Consider the following 25,747-nt stretch of genomic DNA (forward strand, 5'->3'; position numbering starts at 1 on the left):
AATGTAATTTACCAGTCAAATCGAATGAAGGAAAAGAATTTTGTGATTCATGCCAATTAGGAAAAGCAAGTGTCTTACCATTTCCTAACTCTCAATCTCGAGCATGTAACAAGTTCGAATTAATACATATAGATGTATGGGGACCAACCCTATTAAATCTATTGATGGATACCGATACTACATATTATTCTTAGATGATCACAGTTGATATGTGTGGATATACCCTCTGAAATAGAAAAGTGAGACATTGGCAGTATTTAATCACTTTACTTAATTAATCCAAACTCAAATCAAATCTGGGATCAAAATGCTTCAATCAGATAATGGGAAAGAGTATGACAGAATACATAACCTCTGTGAATCCAAAGGCATCTTAATCGAAAAGTCATGCCCCTATACCTCTGCACAAAATGGCAGAGCTGAGCGCAAGCATCGACATATCATTGAAACCAGACTCACACTCCTTGCACAAGCATCCATGCCTCTGTCCTTTTGGTGGGAGGCATTCTCAACAGTCGCTTATCTCATAAATGAAATGCCGACTACAATATTACATGGTAAATCACCGATCGCTGTAATGTTTGATTCTAACCTTGACTTTTTCAATCTCAGAACATTCAGATGTGCTTGCTACCCTTACCTATGGCCATACCACAGTCAAAATTCCAATCACACTCGGAGAAATGTGTGTATATTGGTCCCAACTCATATCACTAGGGGTATAGATGTCTCAGTCCATCGGGTCGGATCTACACCAGCAGACATGTGCAATTCAATGAGAATGACTTCCCCTTTACATCCCAATCGTGCACCACATTCGCCCAGACGATAGACCAAATGATCACTAAACTTCCATCGTTTAGCACGATCGCCCAGACAACAGGCCAAAAGAAAGACAACGTGATCGCTGAGGCCTCATCGCTCAGAACGATCGCCCAGATAACAGATAACACGATCGCTCAACTACCATTGTTCAGAACGATCGCCCAGATGACAGACAACAAGATCGTTTAGCCTCCATCGTTTTGAACGATCATTCAGATGACAAACAATACGATCATTCAGCGCCCATCGTCTAGAACAATCGCCTAAACGAAAGATAAAGCGATCGCTCAGTCTCCATCGTTGAGAACTATTGCCCAAGCCAAAGAAACAACGATTGCAGAGAGTCCATTAACTAGACAAATCAGTGTAAGCTCATCGCACAGAACGATCACTACAACAAAGAACCCCACGATCGCTGACATTCCATCATTCAACACGATCGTCTAGGTGATAATTCCTCCCATAACTGAGTCCTTAATCACGAGCCTTCAACCCATACTCAATACCCTGCCTCAGTCACAATCATTCCTACAAGTAAATCCAACACCAGCATTTATTCTCGACTATGCTCCAAACACCACAAACCAGACAACCTCACCAGGATATGCATCTCACCACAGCCCAAATCTTTCCCCGACGGTGAGCCCCACTCATCCCTCACCGATGCCCCTGCCTCAAACCAACATAACAGTCCCACTATACCACATATATCACTATTTTGTTGCCGAAAAGAGCTTCTTAGCCAACACTCACTAAGATAGAGCTATTATCACAACCTACTGATAATTCAACCTTTACCACTCTACTAAATCCTACCATCTCCTTCCGCCCCTCACTTCTTCCCACTCATCTGATGGTAACAAGAGCCAAAGCTGTATATTTAAACCCAAAGCCTAGATAACAAGAAAAAGCACCGATTGGTCCCAAACAGAGCCCACAAGAATCACAACTGCACTTACAGCTCTTCAATGGAAGAAGGCAATGGATGAGGAATACACGGCTCTCATGAAAAACAAGACCTGGACACTGGTTCCCACATATCCATCTCAAAATATAGTTGAGAACAAGTAGATATTTTTACTCAAAAGAAACATGGATGGCTCAATATAGAGATACAAAGCCTTACTAGTTGCCAAGGGCTTTCATCAACATCATGGAGTCGACTTCTTTGAGACATTCAGCCCAGTTGTGAAGTCTTCCACAATCCGAGTAGTAATCAGTGCTGCTATGTCACACGGCTGAACTGTAAGGAAACTTGACTTCAACAATGCGTTCTTAAATGGAAAACTTGTCGAGGATGTCTATATGTATCAACCACTCGGGTATGTTAGCTCTAAATACCCGAACCATGTCTGCAAACTAGAAAAAGCTATCTATGGCCTGAAACAAGCACCACGAGCCTGGAATACAACCCTCGGTTCTGTCCTCACAAAATGGGGATTTTATCAGTCTAGATTGGATACTTCATTGTTCATCTACCATACGAAGGGCTCTATCATATTCCTACTTGTCTATGTCGACAACGTCATTATCACAGGTAACAACTCTCAGTTAACAGAGCTACTTATAGAAACTCTTCATATACAATTTGCACTCAAAGACTTGGGATAGCTTCGATACTTTCTGGGAATACAAGTTCACTATTTAGACTCCGGCTTACTGATCAACAAGTCAAAATATGTGGATGATCTACTGCATAAACTTTAAATGACGGATGTGAAACCAATGCTCTCACCAATTGTCCAAGGTAGGAAATTATCAAAGACAGATGGACAGCCACTCTCTGAACTTTACATATATCGCAACACCATCGGCGCCCTTCAGTACTTAACTCATATACGGTCGGACATCACCTATGTTGTCAACCAACTGAGTCAATTTCTTCAAACTCCAACTGATGTCCATTGGCAGGCAGCTAAGAGAGTTATTTGCTACATCAGTGGCATAAAACACTATAGGCTTTACTTTCAACCGAGCCATAATCTAAATGTCTCTGCCTACTCAGATGCTGATTGGGTATCCAATCTTGATGACAGAAAATCAGTGGCTGCCTATTGTACCTTTGTAGGAAACAACATTGTATCATGGTCCTCAAGGAAGCAAGCAGTGGTTGCATGGTCGAGTACAGAATCTGAATACAGGGTACTCGCTCATGCTACATCTGAAGTCCTCTGGCTTTAACAACTACTAGGTGAGATGGGGTTACAATCAAACACTCGACCGACCATATGGTGTGATAATCTAGAGGCAGGTGCCTTAGCTGCCAACCGGGTATTTCACTCTAAAACTAAGCATGTAGAAATTGATCTTCACTTTGTCTGGGACCATGTTCTAAAAGGTGACGTCACTATTCGATATGTACCTTCGACAAACCAACTAGCTGATTGCCTTACCAAACCACTTAACAACTCACACTTCTATATATTACGGTCCAAACTAGGAGTACGTGAAGTACCCTCCAGCTTGAGGGGAGATGTTAGAGCAGAAAATGAAAATGAAAATGAAAAAGGAAAAGAAAAAGGTGGAAGAAGAGAAAGGTGAGTCAACCATTTTGTTGAGAATTGGTTTCTCAACACCAATCAAACAAAGCCGAGTGTGATATTCCTTATTCTTTTGTATTGTTATGTAAACATATTAGGGCAATGAGTATATAAAAGAAAATAGGGTTGTAGCTATTATTATTCATTCCATACAAGATTGAAAAGAAGAAGTCCAAAGGACTCTCAAAATAAAAAACTCTTCATCTTCAACTTGTCTTATCAACAAAGATTCCATCTAATTCCGTGATAAAAAAAATACTTAGGTGCATGTATGTTTGTAGATCCTATTAAATTGTCCAATCATGACTTGTCATTAACAAATTTTGTTTTTTTTTTCTTTTTTAGAATATTTTAATATTTTTTTTTATGTAAGTGGTGAGAATGGATACACAAAAGATGAATCCAAGTATTGCCCTTCCATGATTTCACCTCTTTTACACAACAAAACAATTTTTTTTAAAATCATTTAAAAAATTGTCACATGATAATTTTTTATTAAATAGCTGCCTGAGCACCACAATGCAACTAAGTCAAGATTAAGTATTTCTATTGTTTTATTTACTTAATAAAAAAATCCAGAATCTATCGTTATCCCCTTTTTACTTTGGAGAAACCCGATGACTCAAAAAAATCGATCAACCCAACCAACCTGTACGGTTTGGGTTGGGTTTGGTTCAACTAAATGAAAATTTTATGGGTTGGGTTAATTCATGGGTTCACCTAACATAACCCAAACCAACCCGAACCAACTCGAATTTATTATTAACTTTAAAATACATTTTTATTACTTATAACGTAATTATTTATACATATATTGATTTTAATTTCATTTAATTCCAATATTTTTTTAATAAGATATTCTTCAACAACTCTTAAAATAGTTTCTTTGCATTTTAGAAAGAAATTTTCATTATACAAATCGAAATTGAGTTGTTAATCTTAATTCAATATATTAAAAGAATTAAATTAGATTGCATATTTACATTTTGCTTCTTTTTAGAACAAAATTTTAAATAAATGACCTGATTAACCCGAACCAACCCAACTCAAATATTTCATGAGTCAAAAAATTTTAAAAACAAATGGGTTGGGTCTAAAAAAATCTTTCAACACAATCCAAACCAACCTATAAACACTCCTATACTGAATCATATATTTCATAAATGTCCTTTTTCCAAAGAGATTTTTGAATGAGAAACCGTTTGAGAGTTCATAACAGACATTTTCTAAAAAAATATTGTAAAATTAAAAAAATTAGGAAAATATGATTGTTTAGAAAATATTAAAAAAATACGGAACTTTTACATTTATATCATGATTCCATCGTTTCTCCTTTATTTAATATACAAAAAATAAAAAGTTGAATAGTAGAGATGTCCAAAAAATCCGCGAGGTCGAGGTCCCGCGGAGACCCGCCCCGAATGGGGCGAGGAATCCCCGAATACACGGGGAATGGGGGAGGGAATGGAGAATTTTTTTCCCCTACCCCACCCTGTTTCCCTGCCCCACCCCGACTTTGTATATAAATTATAAATTTTTAATATATATATATATATATATTCATATTAATATTATAGACTTTATTAAGATGATTATTGGATATTTTAATTATTTAAGTTCAAGATTTTATTACTTTAATTCTTTAGATGTAGTAATATTAAGATAAGATGCTCTAAATGTTGAATTTTAATTTTACAAATTATGAGAATAGCATTTTAATTATATTTTCTAAATTTCATGTGTATATTGTTTTAATTAGTAAAATTGATAAATTTTCATTTAAATGAAAATTCCATTGAAAATTTTTTAAAAAATTATAAAATAAATATATTTAATTGAAATTAAAAAATATATTAGAGAAAAATAAAAGCGGAGAATTTTTCCCTACAGGGAACTCGATCCCTGCGAAATCCCGCCATTCCTCGCAAGAAAATTTGCAGGAACGGGGAATGGAATAGGTTCTCCGTCCCTGTCCCATCCCGTGGACATCTCTAGTTACCACGAGGTAGATCACAAACTTGAACTTGAAATCAACAAAATAAAAGAAAAAAACAATCCCTTCGCCTTCCTTAGTTCCTTTTGATATTTTTATTTTTTTTTAAATTTTTTCTTATACATATTTATGTTGTGTTAGGTTTCATTATTTATCTTTTTAATACAGGTTGAATTCAAGAATATTTTTTAATATCATTTCGGGCGATTTTTTAATCTTATGAAGTTGAGATCGGAGTTTTTTTTTTTTTATAACATTTTTTATAATATTATTATTTTTAGTATTAGTTTATGTTTATGGGTTTCTTGGGGGGAAAAAAAGGTTTTGTACTAGAGTTTTTTTTGTACAATATTATTAATTTGAGTTTTTTTTAAAAGATTTTTTAGTATTATAGTTGAAAATTTAAAGTTCTTGAAAAAAACGTAAAGGTGTGACTAATTTATTTTAGTAATTACTAATTATTGGATTATATATTAGAATGTATTTCTAATTGTAACTATATAAAGTTTGTTTAAGTAATCAGAGTATGATACTAATTTAATAAAATATTGTTGTGCATTTTTTACAGTATTAGATTTTTTTTTTAGTATTAGAGTTATTTATATCCCAGGTTTTCTTGAAAAAAGTTTAGTATTAGAGTTGTTCTTTTAAGTACAATATTACTAATTTGGAGATTTTTTTTTTTTTTTTTTTTGCATATTTTCTAATATCATTTTTTTAGTATCATGATTGAATATTTTAAAGTTCTTGAAAAAACGAATATAGATGTGACATATTTAGTTGTGAAATATTTAACGATTTTAATCTCTATATTTAAAATAAAATATAGTTGTACACTAATTTTACATGGAAGGATTAGTAGTACATTAAAAAATAGAACTTTTGACATTTTCACGGGGGAGTTTTATAATTTTGAAAAATATTTAGAAAATTAGGTTATTTGAAAAGTATTATGATATCGTGGTAGTTTTGCATGAGTTCCCAAGTTGAAGTTATGAACTCCTTGACTTTATTTTTAATAAATAAACGGAAAAAAATATATTTTTGATCACTAAGTTTTTTATTTAGTTTTTATTTGATCTATAGGTTTCAAAATATTACGATGTTGCCCTTGACATTTGAGTTTTGTTTCAGTTTGGTTCTTAGATTTCAAAATTTATAGATTTCAGCTCGATTTTTCGTTAAATATTCATTTTTCGTCTTTAATGTTAATGTATGTTAATAAATTTAAAACAATTGAATGAATTATAATTAATTAAGTTTCACTATTTTTATCACTTTTAAAATTAAATTTAAAATTTTATTTCATAATTATTTTAAATTAATTAGTAGACGCTGATACCAATAATTGAAAGTGAGAATTTAATGAAAAAGTGTGATAAAAAAATGTAAATTTTGAAATCTAGGGATCAAATTGAAACAAAATTCAAATATCAAGTGTAAAATTGTAATATTACTAATTTGAACTTTTTATATTTATAAGTGTGACCAATGTAATTTAGTAATTACCAATTTAGTAATTAGTCATTATTGGATTGTATATTAGAGTTTAGTTATTAATGTTTAACCATTTAGTTTGATGATTAGTTAAATAATTAATGATGTATATTGTTTGTTTTTCTTCTCTAGAAATGGGAGACAAATGTTTAGGATTTGTTAACAATTGGCTATATGATTGGTCGAATATGTATCAAATGTTACTTGGTGTGACCCTAGATGCTCGTTCTATCAAGAGATCGAGATTAAGTTTAACATGCTAGCATCACAATTTTAAGGGTTGGATGATGATTGCATAGGAGGAAACTGTAATGAGATATACTCGGGCCTACATACTACAGTTGATTGGTGGAAGTTTGTTTTCTGACAAATCAAGTTACTTAGTATATGTGATGCTGCAAATCTCCATGATGTAGGACGCTACTCTTGGGATGGAGCGAGGTGGAGCGTGTTTGATATAACATTAAATATGATGCAACTACTCACAATTGGCTATTATTTAAATATGATATTTAAAGGTATATAAGTGATCTTTCTAGAAAAAAAAAAAAGATGTATAAATAAAATGGTTCAATTTCAATTTTTTTAAATTGATCTATTGATTTAAGAACATTTAAATTCTTATACCAAATTCTTTTCTCTCTTCTTTTTTTTTTCTTTCACAAATCGAATGAAATTTAAAATGAATATCATTTCATCATAAAATCAAATTGAAATTAGAACTTCTAAAAAAAAAAAGTTCAATTAAAGTTAACAAAATATATTCAAAGTTGATTGATCTAATATTTACATTCTATAGTTAATTAAATTGATTTGATGAATATTTGGTGTTCAAACTTTCTCCTTATTTGAGGTATTTGTTCAAGTCAGTTGACCCATTCAAGATTATAATGTACCCCCCCATATTAGAGTTTAGTTAAATCTTTTAAATAGAGAAAAATGAAGGAAAAATGAAGAAGAGAAATGTTAGAATGAAGAAGAAGAAAGATTGACAGAGGGGAGAGAGAATGGGAAATAAGAAAGAGAACGATGTAGTAGGATTAGGGTATTATAAATTAGGGGTGGTCATTCAAATCGCAAAAATCGAATCGTTTCTAAAACCCGAACCGAACCGAACTGAACCGAAAACTCAGTGAAACCGAAAAATGTGATTCGATCTGGTTTGAAGAAATTTTGAAACCGAATTAATTTGGTTCGGTTCGGTTCGGTTTCGAAAACCGAGCCGAATCGTTTTTAACTAATATATATATATTTAAAAAAGAGTAAAATCGAACCCAACCGTTTTTTAATTAAAAAAGAATATAACATGGATTTTTTAAAAATGTCAAAACCGAATTTGAAACCGAACCGAATTGCATATATGCGGTTCGGTTCGGTTTCACATTGTAAAAAAAATCGGTTCGGTTTGGTAGGTTTGGTTTGACTACCAAACCAAACCGAACCGAACCGTTTCCACCCGTATTATAAATTAAGGTATTATGGTTAAATCTATAATTGATTAGGATTGAGATTAGTTTCCATGTTTGATTAGAATTAGGATTAGTTTCTTTGGTTTAGTAGGATTAGGATTAATTTATTAATTAGGAATTAGTTTGCTTTCCAATCCTCTATAAATAGAAAGATTATCTTCTTCTATCGGCAACTTTCAACCCTTAATAAAATTTTCTCATTTGGTATACACCAAATTGGTATCAGAACATCAAGATCGATTGGACTTGATGATGGGAAAGAAGCCTACTACGGCGGAGCTTTCCCAAAACAAAGAGATGGAGACACCCACCATCCTATCACTAAAGACTATGACCAACGATTGCGATCGATTGAAGGTTTCTGTCCATGGTATCATGAGGTTACTAGAGAAAATGTCTCTTCATTTGGATGAAATATCCAAATAGCAGAAATAACGTCAAGATTTGTTAAATCCTAACCAAAGAGCTTCGAAGGAGGTCGAACATGAGATTACGGTCATGGTCAAAGATGCTATAGAAGAAGAAATTGGAAAGGAAAAAGAGGTTGGAAAAAAAAAAAAAAAAAAAAAGAAACCATAGCTTCGTCATCAAACCGATTCGCCAGAGGGAGAAGTTACTGTCGTGGCCATAACGTTAAAGGAATTCATCGTTTCAAAAATGGAAGCGTCATTGAATGAGATCGAGCAGAAGAAAGAGTCATCATTGACTGTCAAACTTGATTGGAGGAGGAGTGTTCGGTGAAGATTGATGGAGAAAGAAAATCATGGTTATTTACCTGAAGAAGAAGAAAGGAAAATTTCACAAAATGATCCAAAACTCAAAAAATTTTCTATCAATGACCTCTTCCTAAAAAGTTTTCTATCACTGACCTTTTATCCATGTGAAATACCAAATTACCCACAATTTTTAAAACTCCTCCAAAAAGTTTTCTATCACTGACCTTTTATCCATGTGAAATACCAAATTACCCACAATTTTTAAAACTCCTCAAACCGCATCACATTTCTTCTTCTTTCAACAATTTCTTCAGCCCTTCATTCAATGTGCATTCAATACAACACCAACATTCCACCAAAACATTTATTTCCAACTAATTTTCTACCAATAGTATTGAATAACATTGGTATGTAAAGAATGAAAGGTCACTCTTGGTATTCACTTTCTGTTGAACTCCCCACGAAATTCTCTCATTGTTCTCTCGTGGCTTTCTCTCAAGGTTTCAATCCAATATCTTCATTGATCGCTTTCATCGTCAGATTCAGAAATGGAGAGAATGTAAGTGATATTCTATGATTTCTTGTCCCAGATCACTTTCATAATAAGTGTCGTTTAGCATTAAATGAATGATCGTATAGTAATATATACACGATCATTCATTGTAATATAAACGATCGTTCATAAATTACTAGACGATTGTTCGTTACAATATAGACGATCGTTCATAAATTATAATACGATCATAGTATGTTATAAAAGATTGTATAGTAAGTTATACACGATCGTTTAGTAAATTATAAACGATCATGTAGTAATTTATCAACAATTATAGTAATTTATAAACGATCGTGTAAACATTTATTCGATCGCATAGTAATGTATAAACGATCATTCACTTATGATTTGCTTATCCCATTGTAGATCAATGACGCTACTTCACATCTTTATACGATTTGGTGGGGATTGGGATGAGTTCGAAAGAAATTATGTTGGTGGTCATATGAAAGGTTTGAAAGTTAGAAATGATATAACAGTCAGTGAATTAGTGAGCATAATGCACCAACAACTAAATATCGATCTGGATATGTTTGATATGCACATCAAATGTTGTTACAATTTATTGGTCCCAGCTCCCTCAATTAACATAATAGATGATGAAGACCTTAGCTTTTTTTAGAAGGCAGTGATGCATCCTAGATGCCGTTATTTGTATCAGTTACACCTTGCGATAGTCTCGAATGCAACCTTGACAACATCTTCGTCATTAGTAAAATTGAAATTCTTGAAGGCGATCTCCACATCCTTGCAAGAACTATCATTTCTATTTAGGTCATTGGGTCCAAGAATGAGTTCTCGCAACCTTTCACCACTTGTTTCTCTTTCCACTATTTCCTTGGTCGACCACAACCCAGTTATCAAGTAAAATCCTCTTGGGACAATGTTACCTTCTTCCTTAAAAAGTTGAATGAAATAACGTCTGAGTTTGCATCTGCTACCTCCCTTAATAGAAAGTGGTGCAAAAGTTGTTCATTAAAAACAAGATCTATATCCAACAGAGGTCCAAAGGTCGTTTGCCTATATAGTCTCAGCTGTTCTTTTGGCAACTTTTTCTTAGTGAAAGGAGCAATTTTGTGGATTTGGCAAGCGACTGTAACAAGAAAATATTTCTTAGCAGGGACGACCATCTTACCAATCTGACAATCATGTACATTACAAGAATTAGTAAGCAATCGCATAACAAAAACTAAGCAATCGCATAACAAAAACTAAACTATCGCATAACAAAACCTAAATGATCGTATAACAAAAACTAAACGATCGCATAATAAAAACTATTGTGTAACAGTTAGCTAAACAATTGCATAACATATGTCTAAACGATCGCGTAACAGTTAGCCAAACGATCGCATAACGGATATCTAAAACGATCGCGTAACAATTAGCTAAACGATCATATAATAGATGCCTAAACGATTATGTAACAGTTAGCTAAACGATTGCACGATATAAACCTAAACAATCCGATCGCTTAGTATTCTCTATACGATCACTTAATAATCTCTATCCGATCGCTTAGGAATATCTAAACACTCGCTTAATAATCTCTAAATGCTCGCTCAGTATTCTCAATCCGATCGGTTAGTATTTTCTCAACGATCGATTATGAACGAACACACGATTAAACCCTAAAAGAAGTCAAACCTCAAATATCAACATGCATTCTTCAAGAAAAAAAGTCTTATACCTTTCAGATCACGACGACGGTGGCAATTGTGTAGAGACGACCGGCGAGAAACCTGCGAGGAGTGCTTGGCTTTGGAGAGAAAATGGGAGCAAAATCGAGAGAAAACGCTTCGAAGAGAAATGCTTTGAGCAAGGAATGAACAAAATGGAGGGAGACCCTATCATTGTAAAGTATTCGTTGAGACGCGCGTTAACCAAACGGTCTGAAGGTTTTGTTAAAACTGGGGTTAAGTGTGGAATTTTGCATGGGTAAAAGGTCAGTGGTAGAAAAGTTTTTAGGAAGATGTCATTGTTAAAAAAGTTTTTGGGTTTTGGGTCATTTTGTGAAATTTTCCAAGAAGAAACCAAATTCGGGACAATTATGATAATTTTAACAAAAACCCTAATTAGTTTGGACCTTAATGAGCCTCTCTTCCACTGTGGGCCTAATGGGCTACTCAAACAAAGTTTTCCACCTTAATTATTAAAAAATCCATCCACATTTTAATTTGAAAAGATTTTTATGGAGTAAGATTTTAATTGAAATTTGGATTTTAATTCCAAGTTGGATTTGAATTTTTTTCGTCAAGATTTTTCAATTAGAGTATACCACACTCAACAAGCCAAAAGAAGGAAGCTTCACTTTATCACATCCAACTCGAGGAAAAGAATTTTCACTTTATCACTTGGATTATTATTTTTTTTATTATTTTTACCTTCATTATCATTTAGAAACTCGAAGATGAGTTTTTTTAGGGATAGAATTATATAGTAGGATTAGGTTATTATGGTCAAATCTTGAGTTGATTAGAATTGGGATTTGTATCAATGATTGATTAGAATTAGGATTAATTTCCTTGGTTTTGTAGGATTAGGATTAGTTTTTTTGATTAATTAGGAATATGATTAGTTTTCTTTCCAATTCTCTATAAATAGAGAGATTGTCTTCTTGTATTGGTAACTTTTGATCATTAATAAAATTCTTCCATTTGGTATACACTACAGAATGGAAAAGGTGAGTATTGAATGGAGATTATTAGAAATTGTGAGAGAAGAGAGAGAATAAAATTAATTAGAAAGATACAATATTCTTTTAAATATTTTTAAAAATACCACATTTTCATAAGTATTTTAAAAAACTATAGTATAATTTCAATTTTTGTGTTCATAACCATGAGGAACTTGAGAAATGAAAAAGTAAATTGAGTCAGACTTTTGGGTAAAATAATAAGTATATTCTTGTAAAAAATGGAAGAGTTTAAACAATTATAGCTATTTATTTAAGTTATAGGTGTAGAAAGGGTAAATTAGATTAATATTGCATTTTTTTTAAAGAAAATTAGCCAAAATGAGCCAGTTGGAACTATTTAGAAAAAACAAGGTTTTTTCTTGTCATTTGTTGGAATGCATCTCTTTAAAAAATGCATTCAAGGTAGTTTGACCAAAATGTTAAATTTTAATGGATCTTTTAAGGTGATTTTAATGGATCTTTGAAGGTGAAGGTTAATAGAGAAAATAGTTGTCAAAATGAGTTTAACTGCGTTTCTTTAAGAGATGCATTCGTAAAGAGACGCATTCTATTGGCTAAAATTCTATGTAATCAAGAGACACATTCCAATGAGAACCAAAAAACACCTCATTTTTTCTAAATGGTTTTCAACTTGCTTGTGTTGGACATTATTTTTTTAGAAATTGTAGAATCTATGTATTTGAAAAATTGATCTTCCTCTTCTATAAAGTAAACATACAACGTAACTACCCTATTCTTCCAATGGAAGTCTACCATAGGACACATCGAAAAACGTATCATCAAAGAAGTGTGTCATCTATATTTTTCTCTTTTCTAGATGTTGGGCATGGTTCTATGAATTAATGAGATTTAGCCCAAATGATGAAAGTAATTGTGAGGCCTTTTTGCTGAGCCAAATCGAGAGCCCAATTCTTTTGCCCCAAAAACTTTGGTTGGTAGAAAACTTGGCTATTATGTGCCCATGATTTTCCAGCTGATGCCTTACATGTGGTCTGTACCACAGCTCTTTGTCTGATGGAAAAATGAAAGAATTACTTTCTTTCTGATGGGTGATTAATGCAAAATTAATTTTTCTTTCTCTTTCTTGCTCTCTGATTCTCTCGTTCTCTACCTTCTGTGTTCTTTTACTTTCTTCTAACCCTAATGCCTTCTTGTTTGATTTGTGCGACTGCTTTGAGTATAAGATGGAAGAGTCATGCAATCGTGTAGACGATGGCAGAAGGAAATGGTGAATGAACATGCAATCGTGTAGACGATAGAAGAAGGAAAATGTACACGATCAATCGTTCTTGTAGACGATATGAAGAAAATGGTAAATGATCATACAATCTTGTAGACGATGAGAAGAAAGAGGAAGGAATGCTCAGCGATATACGTGGTTCGGCTATTAAAGCCTACGTCCATGGGAAGGAGAGAGTTTTATTGAAGCTAAGTCACAGATTCTTTTTCTTTTATAGATATTTCAAGTTCTTCTTAAAGCTATGTATATTGTTGAATCTAAAAATTTTTAAATGATGAGTATTTATACTAATTTCTGATACAAGTAGTTACAATAACTAACTGTAAAAGTTAAAGAAATATGAAATAGTTCTTGAATGTTGAATATATAAGCTTATAATCTTCAAATCTTCACCTTAAGCTCAACATGCAACCTCTTCTCCTTCTGGATTTAACATGTCTTCACCCTTTTTCAGGAAGCAGAAACCCGATCTGACCAAGACAGTTAGCAAGCTTGAGTTTACTCACAGGTTTGGTAAGCATGTCGACTGTGTTCTCGGTGGTATGAACTTTTAGCACCTCGACTTCTCCTTTCTCTATTCTGTCTCTGACAAAGTGATACTTGATATCTATATGTCTGGTCCTTGAATGATACTGAGGGTTTTTGGAAAGGTGAATGACACTTTGGTTATCACAGTAGATTTTAACTACTGTTTGATTAATACCAAAGTCCTTCATTAATCCTTTTAACCACAGTGCTTCCTTTATTGCTTCTTATAAAGCCATGTACTCTGCTTCTGTGGTTGATAATGTTGTGATTGACTGTAAATTTGCTTTCCATCACAACAAGTTAGGACCAAATAAGAATAGATAACCTGTTAGATATCTTCTTTTGTCTTGGTCACCTGCAAAATTTGAATAAACATATCCATATAGCTCTAAATTTAATTCATTAGTACTTTGATATGTTAATTTCAACTGTTTAGACCAAATTAGAAATCTTAAAATCCATTTTGTTATTTCCCAATGTCTTTTTCCAGGGTTAGACATTTATCTACTGACTAGACTAGTGTTGTATGATAAGTCTGGTCTAGTAGATATCATTAAGTACATTAGACTCCCTATTGCTTGATTATAAGGAATTGATTGCATTTGAGTTAAATGTTCTATGTCTGTTTCTTTTGATGAGTTTTCAGAGGAAAGTTAAAGTGTGTAGCAATAGGTATGGTGACTAGTTTTGCATTTGTCATATTGAATATGTTGATTACTTTTTCACAGTAGCTTAGTTGACTTATGGTTAGGGTTGAGGAAGTTCTGCCCCTTTGAATTTCTATCCCAAGGATCTTTCTAGACTGGCCCAAGTCCTTCATGTCAAATTCTCTCTTTAAGAGATTCTTGACATGAGTTAAATCCTCCTTTGATTTTCCTACTAGTAACATATCATCAACATAGAGCCATAAGTAGACTTTGTCCTTATAGGTAGTAGAATTAATATAAGAACAAATATCATAGGAACTTCTTTGAAATCCAATACTCTCTATGTAGTCATTAAACCTTCTGTATCAGCATCTAGGGGATTGTTTTAGACCATATATTGACTTATTTAGGAGACAGTACAGGTATTTCTTACCTTTTTCCTCAAACCCTTTAGGTTATACCATATAGATAACCTCATCTAAGTTTCCATGTAAAAAGGTAGTTTTAACATCTAGTTGATCTAGTTCTAGATTATACTGAGCAACTAGAGATAAAAGTAGTCTAATAGAGGTTTGTTTCACTACTGGTGAAAAAATTTCAGTATAGTTTATTATTTCCCTCTGACCCTTTAGCCACTAACCTTGCCTTGTAACTAGGCTTTTCTTCTTTGGTAGAACCTTCCTTTAGTTTATATATCCATTTAGAGGCTATAGGTTTACACCCTTTAAGAAGAGGAGCTAGGGTCCAGGTATTATTGACAGTGAGTGACTCTATCTCTTCACACATAGCTTGAATCCAAGACCTAGCATTAGGGCAGTTCACTGCCTCTTCAAAAGTGGTTGGTTTTTTGTCATTAGGAGCTATTATGGCATTTAAAACTAGGTTCATATAGTTAGTTTCAGAATATCTAGTTGGAGGAACTATCACTCTTCTTTGTCTATCCCTAGCCAAGAAATACTGACTTAAATTAGGTACAACTTCAGTATTCCCAGTGTTCTCATTTGAGGCATCCTCTTCTTATTCTTCTAATTTTATAGGAGGGTTTTGGTTAGTGGAAGAAACTTTAGATGACTCCACCTCAATCCTAGTAGTATTGGGGCTATTAGGAACTTCATAGAATGTCTTTTCTTTTTGCATAAACATTTCTTTTTCTCTGAAAGTGACATCTCTGCTTATAACAAACCTTTTTTCAATGGGATTCCACATTTTAAATCATTTTACTCCCTCAGAAAACCCTACAAACATACATTTTACTGCCCTAGATATTAATTTTCCCTGATTTTGATGAATATAACCAACACATCCAAATACCCTTAGGTTTTCTAGGTTAGGTGGATGTGTGGTCCATTTTTCTTCAGGAGTCAAAAAATTTAGGGAGGAATGTGGACACCTATTTAAGGTGTACACTGTATAGCTTGCAGCCTCAACCCAGTATTTTTCACTTCGTATTGCATCTGATAGGAGCATCTAACTCTTTCCATGACTGTTCTATTTAGTCTTTCAGCTACTTCATTTTGTTGAGGAGTGAATCTAACTGTCCTATGCCTAGTAATTCCTGTTTCTTTACAGAATTTATTAAACTCTTCACTACAAAATTTCAGTCCATTGTCAGTTCTTAGGTATTTAATTTCTTTAGAAGTTTGTTTCTCTATCATGAGTTTCCATTCCTTAAACCTATCAAACACTTGGTCTTTAGTTTTAAGGAAGCAAACCCAACCTTTCCTAGAGAAGTCATCAATAAAAAAAAGTAAATACTTTGAGCCACTTAGGCTAGGTGTAGGAGTTGGACCCCATAGGTCAGAGTGTATATAGTTTAGGATAGCTTTTAAGGTATGTTGTGCTTTAGTGAAACTTTGCCTTGTGGCTTTCCCTAAAACACAGTGTTCACAAAAGGTTAGATCTTTTGAAAGACCTTTAGGCATAATTTCTTGATTAGATAGGACTTCTAGGCCTTTAGCACTTATGTGAGATAACCTTTTGTGCCATACATCAGCCTCTGTGATCTCATTTGTGGTGGCAACATAAGCCCCTGTCATCATTTCAACTCCTTTGACCACAAATAAATCATTTATCTTTTCCCCAACTAATATTACTTTAGAGTCCTTTAGCACCTCAAGTGTTCCTCCTTTACCCCTGTATTCACACCCAATAGCATCTAACATACCTAAGGAGATTAGATTTCTCTTAAGTAATGGAACATATCTCACATTCCTAAGAATTTTGATGGTTCCATCCTTATGTTTCATGGAAACAGAGCCAATGCTTTCTATTTTACAGCCTTGGTTGTTTCCCATATAAACCATTTCTCCTTCTATTTCCTTAAAGGTGTTAAACCAAGGTTTCATTGAGGTCATATGGTAGGTGTACCCAAAATCTAGAACCCAATCATGTTTTCCTAGAGGGTTTACATGATTGGATTTGTCTAAAGTTGAGGCTAAAGAATCCGAGTAGATGAAGGAACCTTCTACAACAGATCTTCAGGTTGTTTGCCTTTTGAGTCCTTCTCTTTCTCTTAGTTCTTTCTCTTTAAGATAAAACAGTCTTTAATTAAATGTCCATTTTTCTTACAGTACTTGCATTTTATTTTCTGTTTTGATTTATTTTCTTCTGAGTTATGAGGTTTTCTGTCTTTTGAATGGTATTGCTTAAAGTTTCCTTTTACAAACAGACCTTTACCACTAGGTTTATCCTTTTTATCAATCTGTAGCTCGAGCTCTCTAGTTCTTAGGGCTGGGATTATAGTGTTTGTGCTTATACTATCCCTTCCATACTTTAGAGCATTCTTAATTTCTTTATACGATCCAGGCAAGGAGTTTAGAAGCACATAGATCTCATTTTCATCACCTAGTTTTTCTCCTAGAGTTTTAAATTCAGTAACTATCTTCTTGAATTCATCTAAGTTATCAGTTAGTGTTTTAGATGAATCTATTTTAAATGTGAAGAATTTCTCTCTAAGATACATTTTGCTAGAAAGGTCTTTAGTAGCATACAACTCTTCTAGCTTAGTCCATATTCTATGTGCAGTTTCTTGATCTAAAACTTATCTAAGAACACTGTCACTAAGATAAAGAACCAACGTACTATAGGTTGCCAGCTCCCAGTCTTCCTTTTCTTGGGCTGTCATAGTGGCAGGGAGTGTTAATGGATTAAGGAGGGCTCTGTGGGCTTTATGCTGGCCGAGTATCACCTTGATCTTGGCCTTCCACAGTCCGAAGTCTCCTTTGCCATTGAATTTCTCCACCTCAAACCTTGTTACTGACATTTTAAATGAAAAACTTGTGTCTTGATTCTCCAAGAATTGAGATCTTGAATGTCTATTGCTCTGATACCACTTTGTTGGGCCTGCTTCTATGAATTAATGAGATTTAACCTAAATGATGAAAGTATTTGTGAGGCCTTTTTGCTGAGCCAAACTGAGAGCCCAATTCTTTTGCCCCAAAAACTTTGGTTGGTAGAAAACTTGGCTATTACGTGCCCACGATTTTCCAGCTGATGCCTTACACGTGGTCTGTATCACAGCTCTTTGTCTGATGGAAAAATGAAAGAATTACTTTCTTTCTGATGAGTGATTAATGCAAAATTAATTTTTTTTTCTCTTTCTTGCTCTCTGATTCTCTCGTTCTCTACCTTCTGTGTTCTTTTACTTTCTTCTAACCCTAATGCCTTCTTGTTTGATTTGTGCGACTGCTTTGAGTATAAGATGGAAGAGTCATGCAATCGTGTAGACGATAGCAGAAGGAAATGGTGAACGAACATGCAATCGTGTAGAGGATGGAAGAAGGAAAATGTACACGATCAATCGTTCTTATAGACGATATGAAGAAAATGGTAAATGATCATACAATCTTGTAGACGATGAGAAGAAAGAGGAAGGAATGCTCAACGATATACGTGGTTCGACTATTAAAGCCTACGTCCATGGGAAGGAGAGAGTTTTATTGAAGCTAAGTCACAGATTCTTTTTCTTTTACAAATACTTCAAGTTCTTCTTAAAGCTATATATGTTGTTGTATCTAAAAATTTGTAAATGATGAGTATTTATACTAATTTCTGATACAAGTAGTTACAATAACTAACTATAAAAGTTAAAGAAATGTGAAATAGTTCTTGAATGTTGAATGTATGAGCTTATAATCTTCACTAGATTTGTTTTGCGTGTCTATCTTTGATGAGTAGGATTTTTTCTCAAGAGATTTAAGACAAATGTGTCATCAAATAATTTATTTCATTTTATTTTCCATTTCTTTTAAGTATTGTTTGTCATCTTTTTAAATATTATGATGTGTCTAGACTTTTTTACAAATTTATTTTATTTTCATATACATCCTGAAACGCCCAATACATTTGTACTTTTTATGTGTATATTTCTCTCCAAGAAAAAATTGATAAATGAAACTCAAATTAAAACCAAAGTGTAGCTTGCTTCCAAAATTGCTTCCATTCTCCTAAACAGATGTCCCAATCGTTACGTGTCAAAACCCTTTTGATATTGTTGGACGACAACTCTAAATCTCCTTGAAATCTCAAATTAATCCTCCATAATCAAGATTCAATCAATAATTAGGCCTAACTATCTATTTGATTGATTAAAATCTTTGAAGAACAAGAACCAATACCCACCAAAAGTCATCGATCCGGTCCTTCTAACATCCAAAACTCTGTTCCAAAATCCCAAGATTCCGGCGACCAAAGCAGAAGGCATGCTTGAAATAAGGCGACGACGTGGCTTAGATCTGGGCAGTGGTGGCTGAAACTTCGGGCATTCTGTGTAACGACCTGAGTTTAGGAGGGGTACATGAATGAACCGATATCACATCTAAATGAGAGGGATCCTGAGGACATGAAAGTATGGTTAAGAAAGGCTTAAAAGAATTGAAAGTTACTACCTATACCAACAAGGTGCACCTTCCTTTTCGGTGGCTCAATCATAAGAACTCCAAAGTTAAGCGTGCTTAGCTTGGAGCAATCCTATGAAAGAACCCGTGTTGGTTTATGGGGACAACTTTCACTTCTAAAGCATTCAAGGCAATGGAGGAAGGGAGGAAGAATGGAGGATGATATAGCCAGGTCACAGGGGACGTAGGGGAATACCGAGGCCATTAGGGGCTGAATCCAGATTTCGAATCCTGGTTCGAATCCTGGGCCTGGGGCGTTACATTCTGTCACCGACGCGTACGTTTCGACGGCATGGTTGGAAATCTAGTGGCCTGTGGCTTTAGTCAGTGGCAAAATCTGTTATTGATGGCGACTGGTGCGAGGTGGACAGAGACGTGTGAAATCTCAACGACAAGAGGTGAACTCCGGTGCTGCTTTGATGGTCGCGGCTGGTTGAGACCGACGGTGGGAGGGGCTGGGCGTATGGACAGGGTCGGTGGACTTGGTCAAAGTCAAACTCGTGGACAGGATCCACGATTTAATAATTTCTTTTTTTTTTTCAATTTCTTCCTTTTTTTTAAAAAAAAAAAAGATTCTAACTAACAAATTTCTTCTATAAATTTAGTTATATATTTTGTTGTGTAGTTTTTAGCCATATTAAAAATAAAATTTTGACTTAACTAAGTAGTATGTCCCTCTGCAAATGAAAAAATATAACTCATGTATATGGTAGAGTCTACTTTAGAAAAAGAGAAATTAGTTCTTTAATTTCAAAATAGAAGTTAGATGACGTTAAAGATGACCCACTGGCGTTTACCCTACGAGTTGTCTTGGTGTGCCTCTAAATTAGCTTTGTTTTGTTGTCGTTGTTGCCTACGACGAATACATCTTCGATCAATGTTAGAGTTGTCTTATTTGTTGAATGATACTTTCTATGTTAACCAAGGTTTGGACACACATTGAACCCAACTCTGATGAATTGTGTTGTACACCTTAGAAAAAAAATATTTTGTATTAATATTAAATAATATTCATATCATATATTTGAGAAATGTAAAATAATAAATCTCTTAGCATGCAGTAACAGTAAGGTGCAGTAAATCGCCTCATGATTGAATCGTATTAGGAAAAATTAGTCATCCGATACAACTGGTCCATTTATTATTTCTCTTTATGCACAACAATCATGACGTACATGCCAGTATGATATATATTCTGCATGAATTCGACGTCAAGACTGATCGTGCTTACCTCTCAAATCAATTTAGTGTAAATTCTATTTTGTGTGTATGTGAGGAAAAAAGACATCATTATGATAATTTTCACAATTGTTCGCTGATTAAATACTCAAATTTAAATTTATTATATTATATTTTATATTATAAGATTCTTTTCAGCATTATTTTGAAAAGTTAATTGTGCGCGAGTCATTCGGCCCATACAATAAATAACAAACTTTATTCATAAAAGAGAGACTAAATATACAATAGAAGCAAGTACGACTTGTTAATTCAATTCGAGGCGGTGGTTTGGGGCCTAGGGTTTCCCGTTCGTCCGCTTCGTCGTCAACGCGACCGTCTTTGGTCTCTGTCTCTCACTTTAGAATCGGAATGTCCCTCCTTTGTTCGACGTCCCAAATTTAGGAACTTCTTCATTCCACAAAAGCAGGTATTTTCTGCTTTCTCTACAAAATTTCATATTCTTTTCTTTACCATCAAAATAGGGTCTGCTTTGTTCTTGATTGTGAAATCAAAGGTGGGCCTTTTCTGTTGACTTCTCTTGTGCGGAAGTCAAGCCACCGCTAGACTCTAGAATTTATGCATTCTGTGTTGTTTTTCTTTTCCTCCTTGTTCATGAAGCTTGTGCTTGAGCGAAAGGGTTTGTAAAATGCGGTCTTGGGTTGGAGAGAGGTCGAAAAATATCAAATGGGGTTTGATTTGGCTGACCTGGTTAGTCTAATTTTACCATTTATATAATCACTCATTTACCTTTAATTATAGATGTCATCGTTTGCATGAATCTATTTTCATTTTTAAAGGTGTTCTTATTTATACTCTATGCTTACCGGCAGTTTCGCGCGATTTTTCCATTTTTTAAGATGTTAAATGTACGGATTTACTATTACTTGTTTCATTAAAGGAAAAGGTGAATGGGTGGTGTATCTTTTACTATTTCGAGACTCAAGTGACTTCGAGTGGATTTGGAATATATTTTTAAGTTTTTAATTTAAAAAATAAGTCATTTGGTGTGTTTGATAACCAGCTTTTCACATATATTTTAATTAGTTTTTACAAAAAATGTTTAAATAAAAATGAGTTTTTTTGAAAAACATTTTTTTTTCTCAACTCAATCGAAACTGACTTCATAAATTTGTTATGGTTTCTGAGTGTCAATGCAAACTTCAACTTGGCCGAGTGTTTACTTTAGGATTTTAAATTTTTGTTTTGTTTGTGGGAAGCATTTCGCAATTTAAATTTTTCTTCTTTTTTCAAAGCGCTGAATTTAATTTAGGAATTACTTACTATAGAATAAGGCTAGCGAATAAAAAGTTTAGTATTTTTGTTAATAGAAGTTCTGTTTATATTAGGATTTTGCCACATTAGGGCCGGTCACCACTTGATGATATGTGCTATAATTTCAATGAGCATTGCGTGGCAACAATGCCCTTTCCTCGAATTGGGTATGAATGATTGAGATTTGTTGTACACATCCATAGCGTGAGTAGTTTGAAACTTGGAATAGAACAAGCGAACGATTTGGGACTTGAGTTATTTCGTAGAATCACACCCTATAAATTGAGCTCGTAATGATGCCTTCTGATTTATAAGTTCCTTTACAGCTGAAGAATGAGTGTGTTCTTGGGCCATTGTAGAAATGGAGATAAGGTTGATGATGAAACGAACAACGAATGAGAGCTTTTCTTACACATTCGTTTGTATCACACACAAGTGCTCTGTAGCAATGATGGCCTTGAGAATTCTCTGTCTACAGATTTTGCTTTCTTTGAAGATTTGGTTGTTTATAGTATGAAAATTGAAATAATCTTTTAATGGTGACAGGTCTTTTGTGGTCTTTCTGATTTCTTCTGTCCAATCTAAACTATTCTTGGATGCCTAAATTAGAAAAATTACAAACTAGACGGCCTGGTTCTTTATCTGTGGCCGAGACTCTTGCAAAATGGAAAGATTACAATGATCACCTTGATTCATGTAATGATGAGGCAAAACTTGCTCGTAGAGTTCCAGCCAAGGGGTCGAAGAAAGGCTGCATGAAAGGTAAGGGAGGGCCAGAGAATATGCGATGTAATTACAGAGGAGTTAGGCAAAGGACATGGGGGAAGTGGGTTGCAGAAATTCGGGCACCGAATAGAGGAAGTCGGCTCTGGTTAGGTACATTTCCAACTGCCATTGATGCCGCACTTGCTTATGATGAAGCTGCAAGGGCCATGTATGGCACTTTAGCTCGCCTCAATTTTCCCAATATCTCAATTCCAACCTTGCTAAAAGAAAAAGAATCATCAACAAAGGATTCTCCTGAAATCAAGAGGTCTTCAATCTCTTTTTTAGGGTCAACTTCACTTAGTCTGAGTTCCGAGTCCACAATAACATCAGATCACTCTGAGGATTGTGCAGTTGAAGATATCTAGCCAGCTATAACCCTTGATCACTGTAAAGTTTATGAATTGGGGAATCTAGGCCAGATGTCGATTTTTTTTCGATAATTAATGTAATTGCCCTTATAGGCAACATGTGGGAGTAGGGTTGATTGTAATATTTTTTTTTTCTTGTTTTGTCATAAAGTATAAGTCGGGTTAGAAAAGATGAACTGGGGATGAAATTTCACTAGAATTTTTCTAATTGAAACATTCCTAGTGGGAGGTTAGTTGTATTCGACTGTAGATTGAACTATGCTACATGTCAGATGTCTGATGATCCATGTAGACGTTTATGTTTAATTTGTTTTAGTGGTTGATATTTCAGTACTAAGCAGTCCATCAAATTTTATACGGCCAAGGATTTGCATATGTGGGGAAGACCATTTCATGCTGGAGATAAACTTATTATTACTCAACTTTTCCAATGAGTTTATATCTTCAGGATCAAAACTGTATATAAAGAAAAAAAGCTTGGATTTGGCTGATTCGAAAGTGATGCTTTTAGTTGAAACTACTGCTTTTTTAAATGTGGCATATACCATCAAAATTGATTTAGAAGGATTTAAAGTATGTTTTAAAGTGATTTTGAGTAAGACTTTTTAAGATCACCTGCAAACATGGCATTAGTTTCGGGTTGGAGGTGGGGCTATTGAAGTAGGGGAAGAATTTCATCTATATCTGGGATCATGGAAACCTTTGGCTGATATGCAGCTTGCGTTCACAAAGGCAGACAGCGTGGGGTTTGTAGTTAATACATTGATGAACTTGGTTCAACTGAAATCTAGGTGCCATATGAAATTGTGGTCCAAAATATTATCTTCTCAACTTGCTTGTTTGCAAGTCGGCTAAGGATTCGTCACCATATTATTGGAAATTAAGGTAACCCTGAATCAATATTTCAACTTCTTTTTATGCAATATATTGTAGGAGAAAGATTCTGAATGCAAGTAGTAAATGCTCAACCTACTGACAATTGATTGCAAAGCGTTTCATATTTTTCTCTAAGCTTATATTATAAGTTTAGTTATTTAAAGGGGCAAAATATATAAATAGATTTTATAGTTATTATCTTTCTTTAACTTTAAGCTCCTTGACCCATGGAGTTGGAGTAGGTGTTGGGAGATTGTTTGACTCATGGAGTTTGCAGGCATGAGGAGTTCAAAACTTTTTCTTTCACATTTTCATGGATTCGATATTCATGAGGGTGAATTGACATAGAATAAATAATAAACATTTGAAAATCATAAAATATTTATTTACTAATTTAAATTTTTTTAGAAATATCTATTGAAATCGACATTTTATCGATATTCTCATCGAAATTTTTGTAAAATTAAGACTTCAACATTTTTGTTTCCATAGACATTTTAGCATAAAGACCAAATATATTAGTGATCATGTACATACAAGTTAAATTAATGCCACCTCCTCCAAAAAGCAAGATATTCTAGAATGAGCTATAGAATCTAATCAACATTAACATTAAATTTTATTCCTCTGTTTCACTCTCTCTTTATAAGTTTATGTAAACAAGATCTATTACATAAGTAGATATCCTATCAAATAATATTTAATCATACAATAATGAACATAGCATGCTATAGAGTGAAGTCTGCAGTTTCAAGAAAAAACTAACTAGAGGGCTATCTAAATTATATTAGAATATAACTCGATGCTTCTCTTTTAATATGTTGAATGCATAGTAATGTATGTTTGAGTATTCTTTTCATACTTTGACATCTGCAGGTCAAAGTTCTATAAGACTTTGATGAATGATTATTTTCAAAATAAATAAGAGAAAAAAAAAAAAAAAAACTTTCAAGGAGGGCAGTAAGCTGGCAATCTTGGAGGATTGACTTGGTCTCAGTTTATATGTACTATGTTTTGATATATTAAAGGTTACATTAATGTCTGACTTTTAACCGTTGGGAAGTGCCATTTGACTCTTAAAAATTTATTTCAAACCATTACACTTACGCCCACACTTTAGGTGCTAAATTGAGATTATTTATCATTACTTTGACTATCAAACAACCAGTCTGTGATACAACCTCAAATAAATTAATTTCAAAGCTGAGACCTTTCCAAATCACCACCTCTTCTTTATTAACCAACCCCATAAATTTATTGTACTATAAACCCAGATAGGAATGTACATGATTTGGGTCATATTATTGGGTTGAGAGTGTTTTTTTTAACTCGAAAATAAGTTGGTTGGGTTGGCAACTCAAATAATCCAAATAAAGTCTTCAACCCTTAAAATTTGGGTTAAGTTGGATTGTCAGGTTATAACTTATTTATTCTTTTTAATTAGAAATATGTAAATTTATATATAACACATGACTAATAACTACAAATACTAAATACCAAATATGGATGATAATTATTGCAAATTTTAAACATAACAATTTTAAAAGAAAAATATTAAAGATTCACAAATTAATCAATACAAAGTAATTAAACTTTAAACAAAGAGAAATATATATATAAAATTCGGGTTGGATTGGG

General features: G+C 33.8%; 2 protein-coding genes across 2 annotated transcripts; both read left to right on the forward strand.

Moving 5' to 3' along the window:
• The first annotated feature begins 2,532 nt into the window (after window positions 1-2,532).
• Window positions 2,533-3,006, forward strand: LOC120088999 (secreted RxLR effector protein 161-like). Its single transcript, XM_039046436.1, has one exon. The coding sequence runs from the start codon at window positions 2,533-2,535 to the stop codon at window positions 3,004-3,006; it is 474 nt and encodes a 157-aa protein (XP_038902364.1).
• Window positions 3,007-21,053: 18,047 nt separating this feature from the next.
• Window positions 21,054-23,566, forward strand: LOC120087569 (putative dehydration-responsive element-binding protein 2H). The gene is made up of 2 exons (XM_039044378.1): window positions 21,054-21,252; window positions 22,644-23,566. The coding sequence occupies exon 2, from the start codon at window positions 22,694-22,696 to the stop codon at window positions 23,228-23,230; it is 537 nt and encodes a 178-aa protein (XP_038900306.1). The 5' UTR covers window positions 21,054-21,252; window positions 22,644-22,693; the 3' UTR covers window positions 23,231-23,566.
• Window positions 23,567-25,747: the final 2,181 nt, after the last annotated feature.

Source organism: Benincasa hispida, chromosome 10 (assembly GCF_009727055.1).
Source record: "Benincasa hispida cultivar B227 chromosome 10, ASM972705v1, whole genome shotgun sequence".
NCBI lineage: Eukaryota > Viridiplantae > Streptophyta > Magnoliopsida > Cucurbitales > Cucurbitaceae > Benincasa > Benincasa hispida.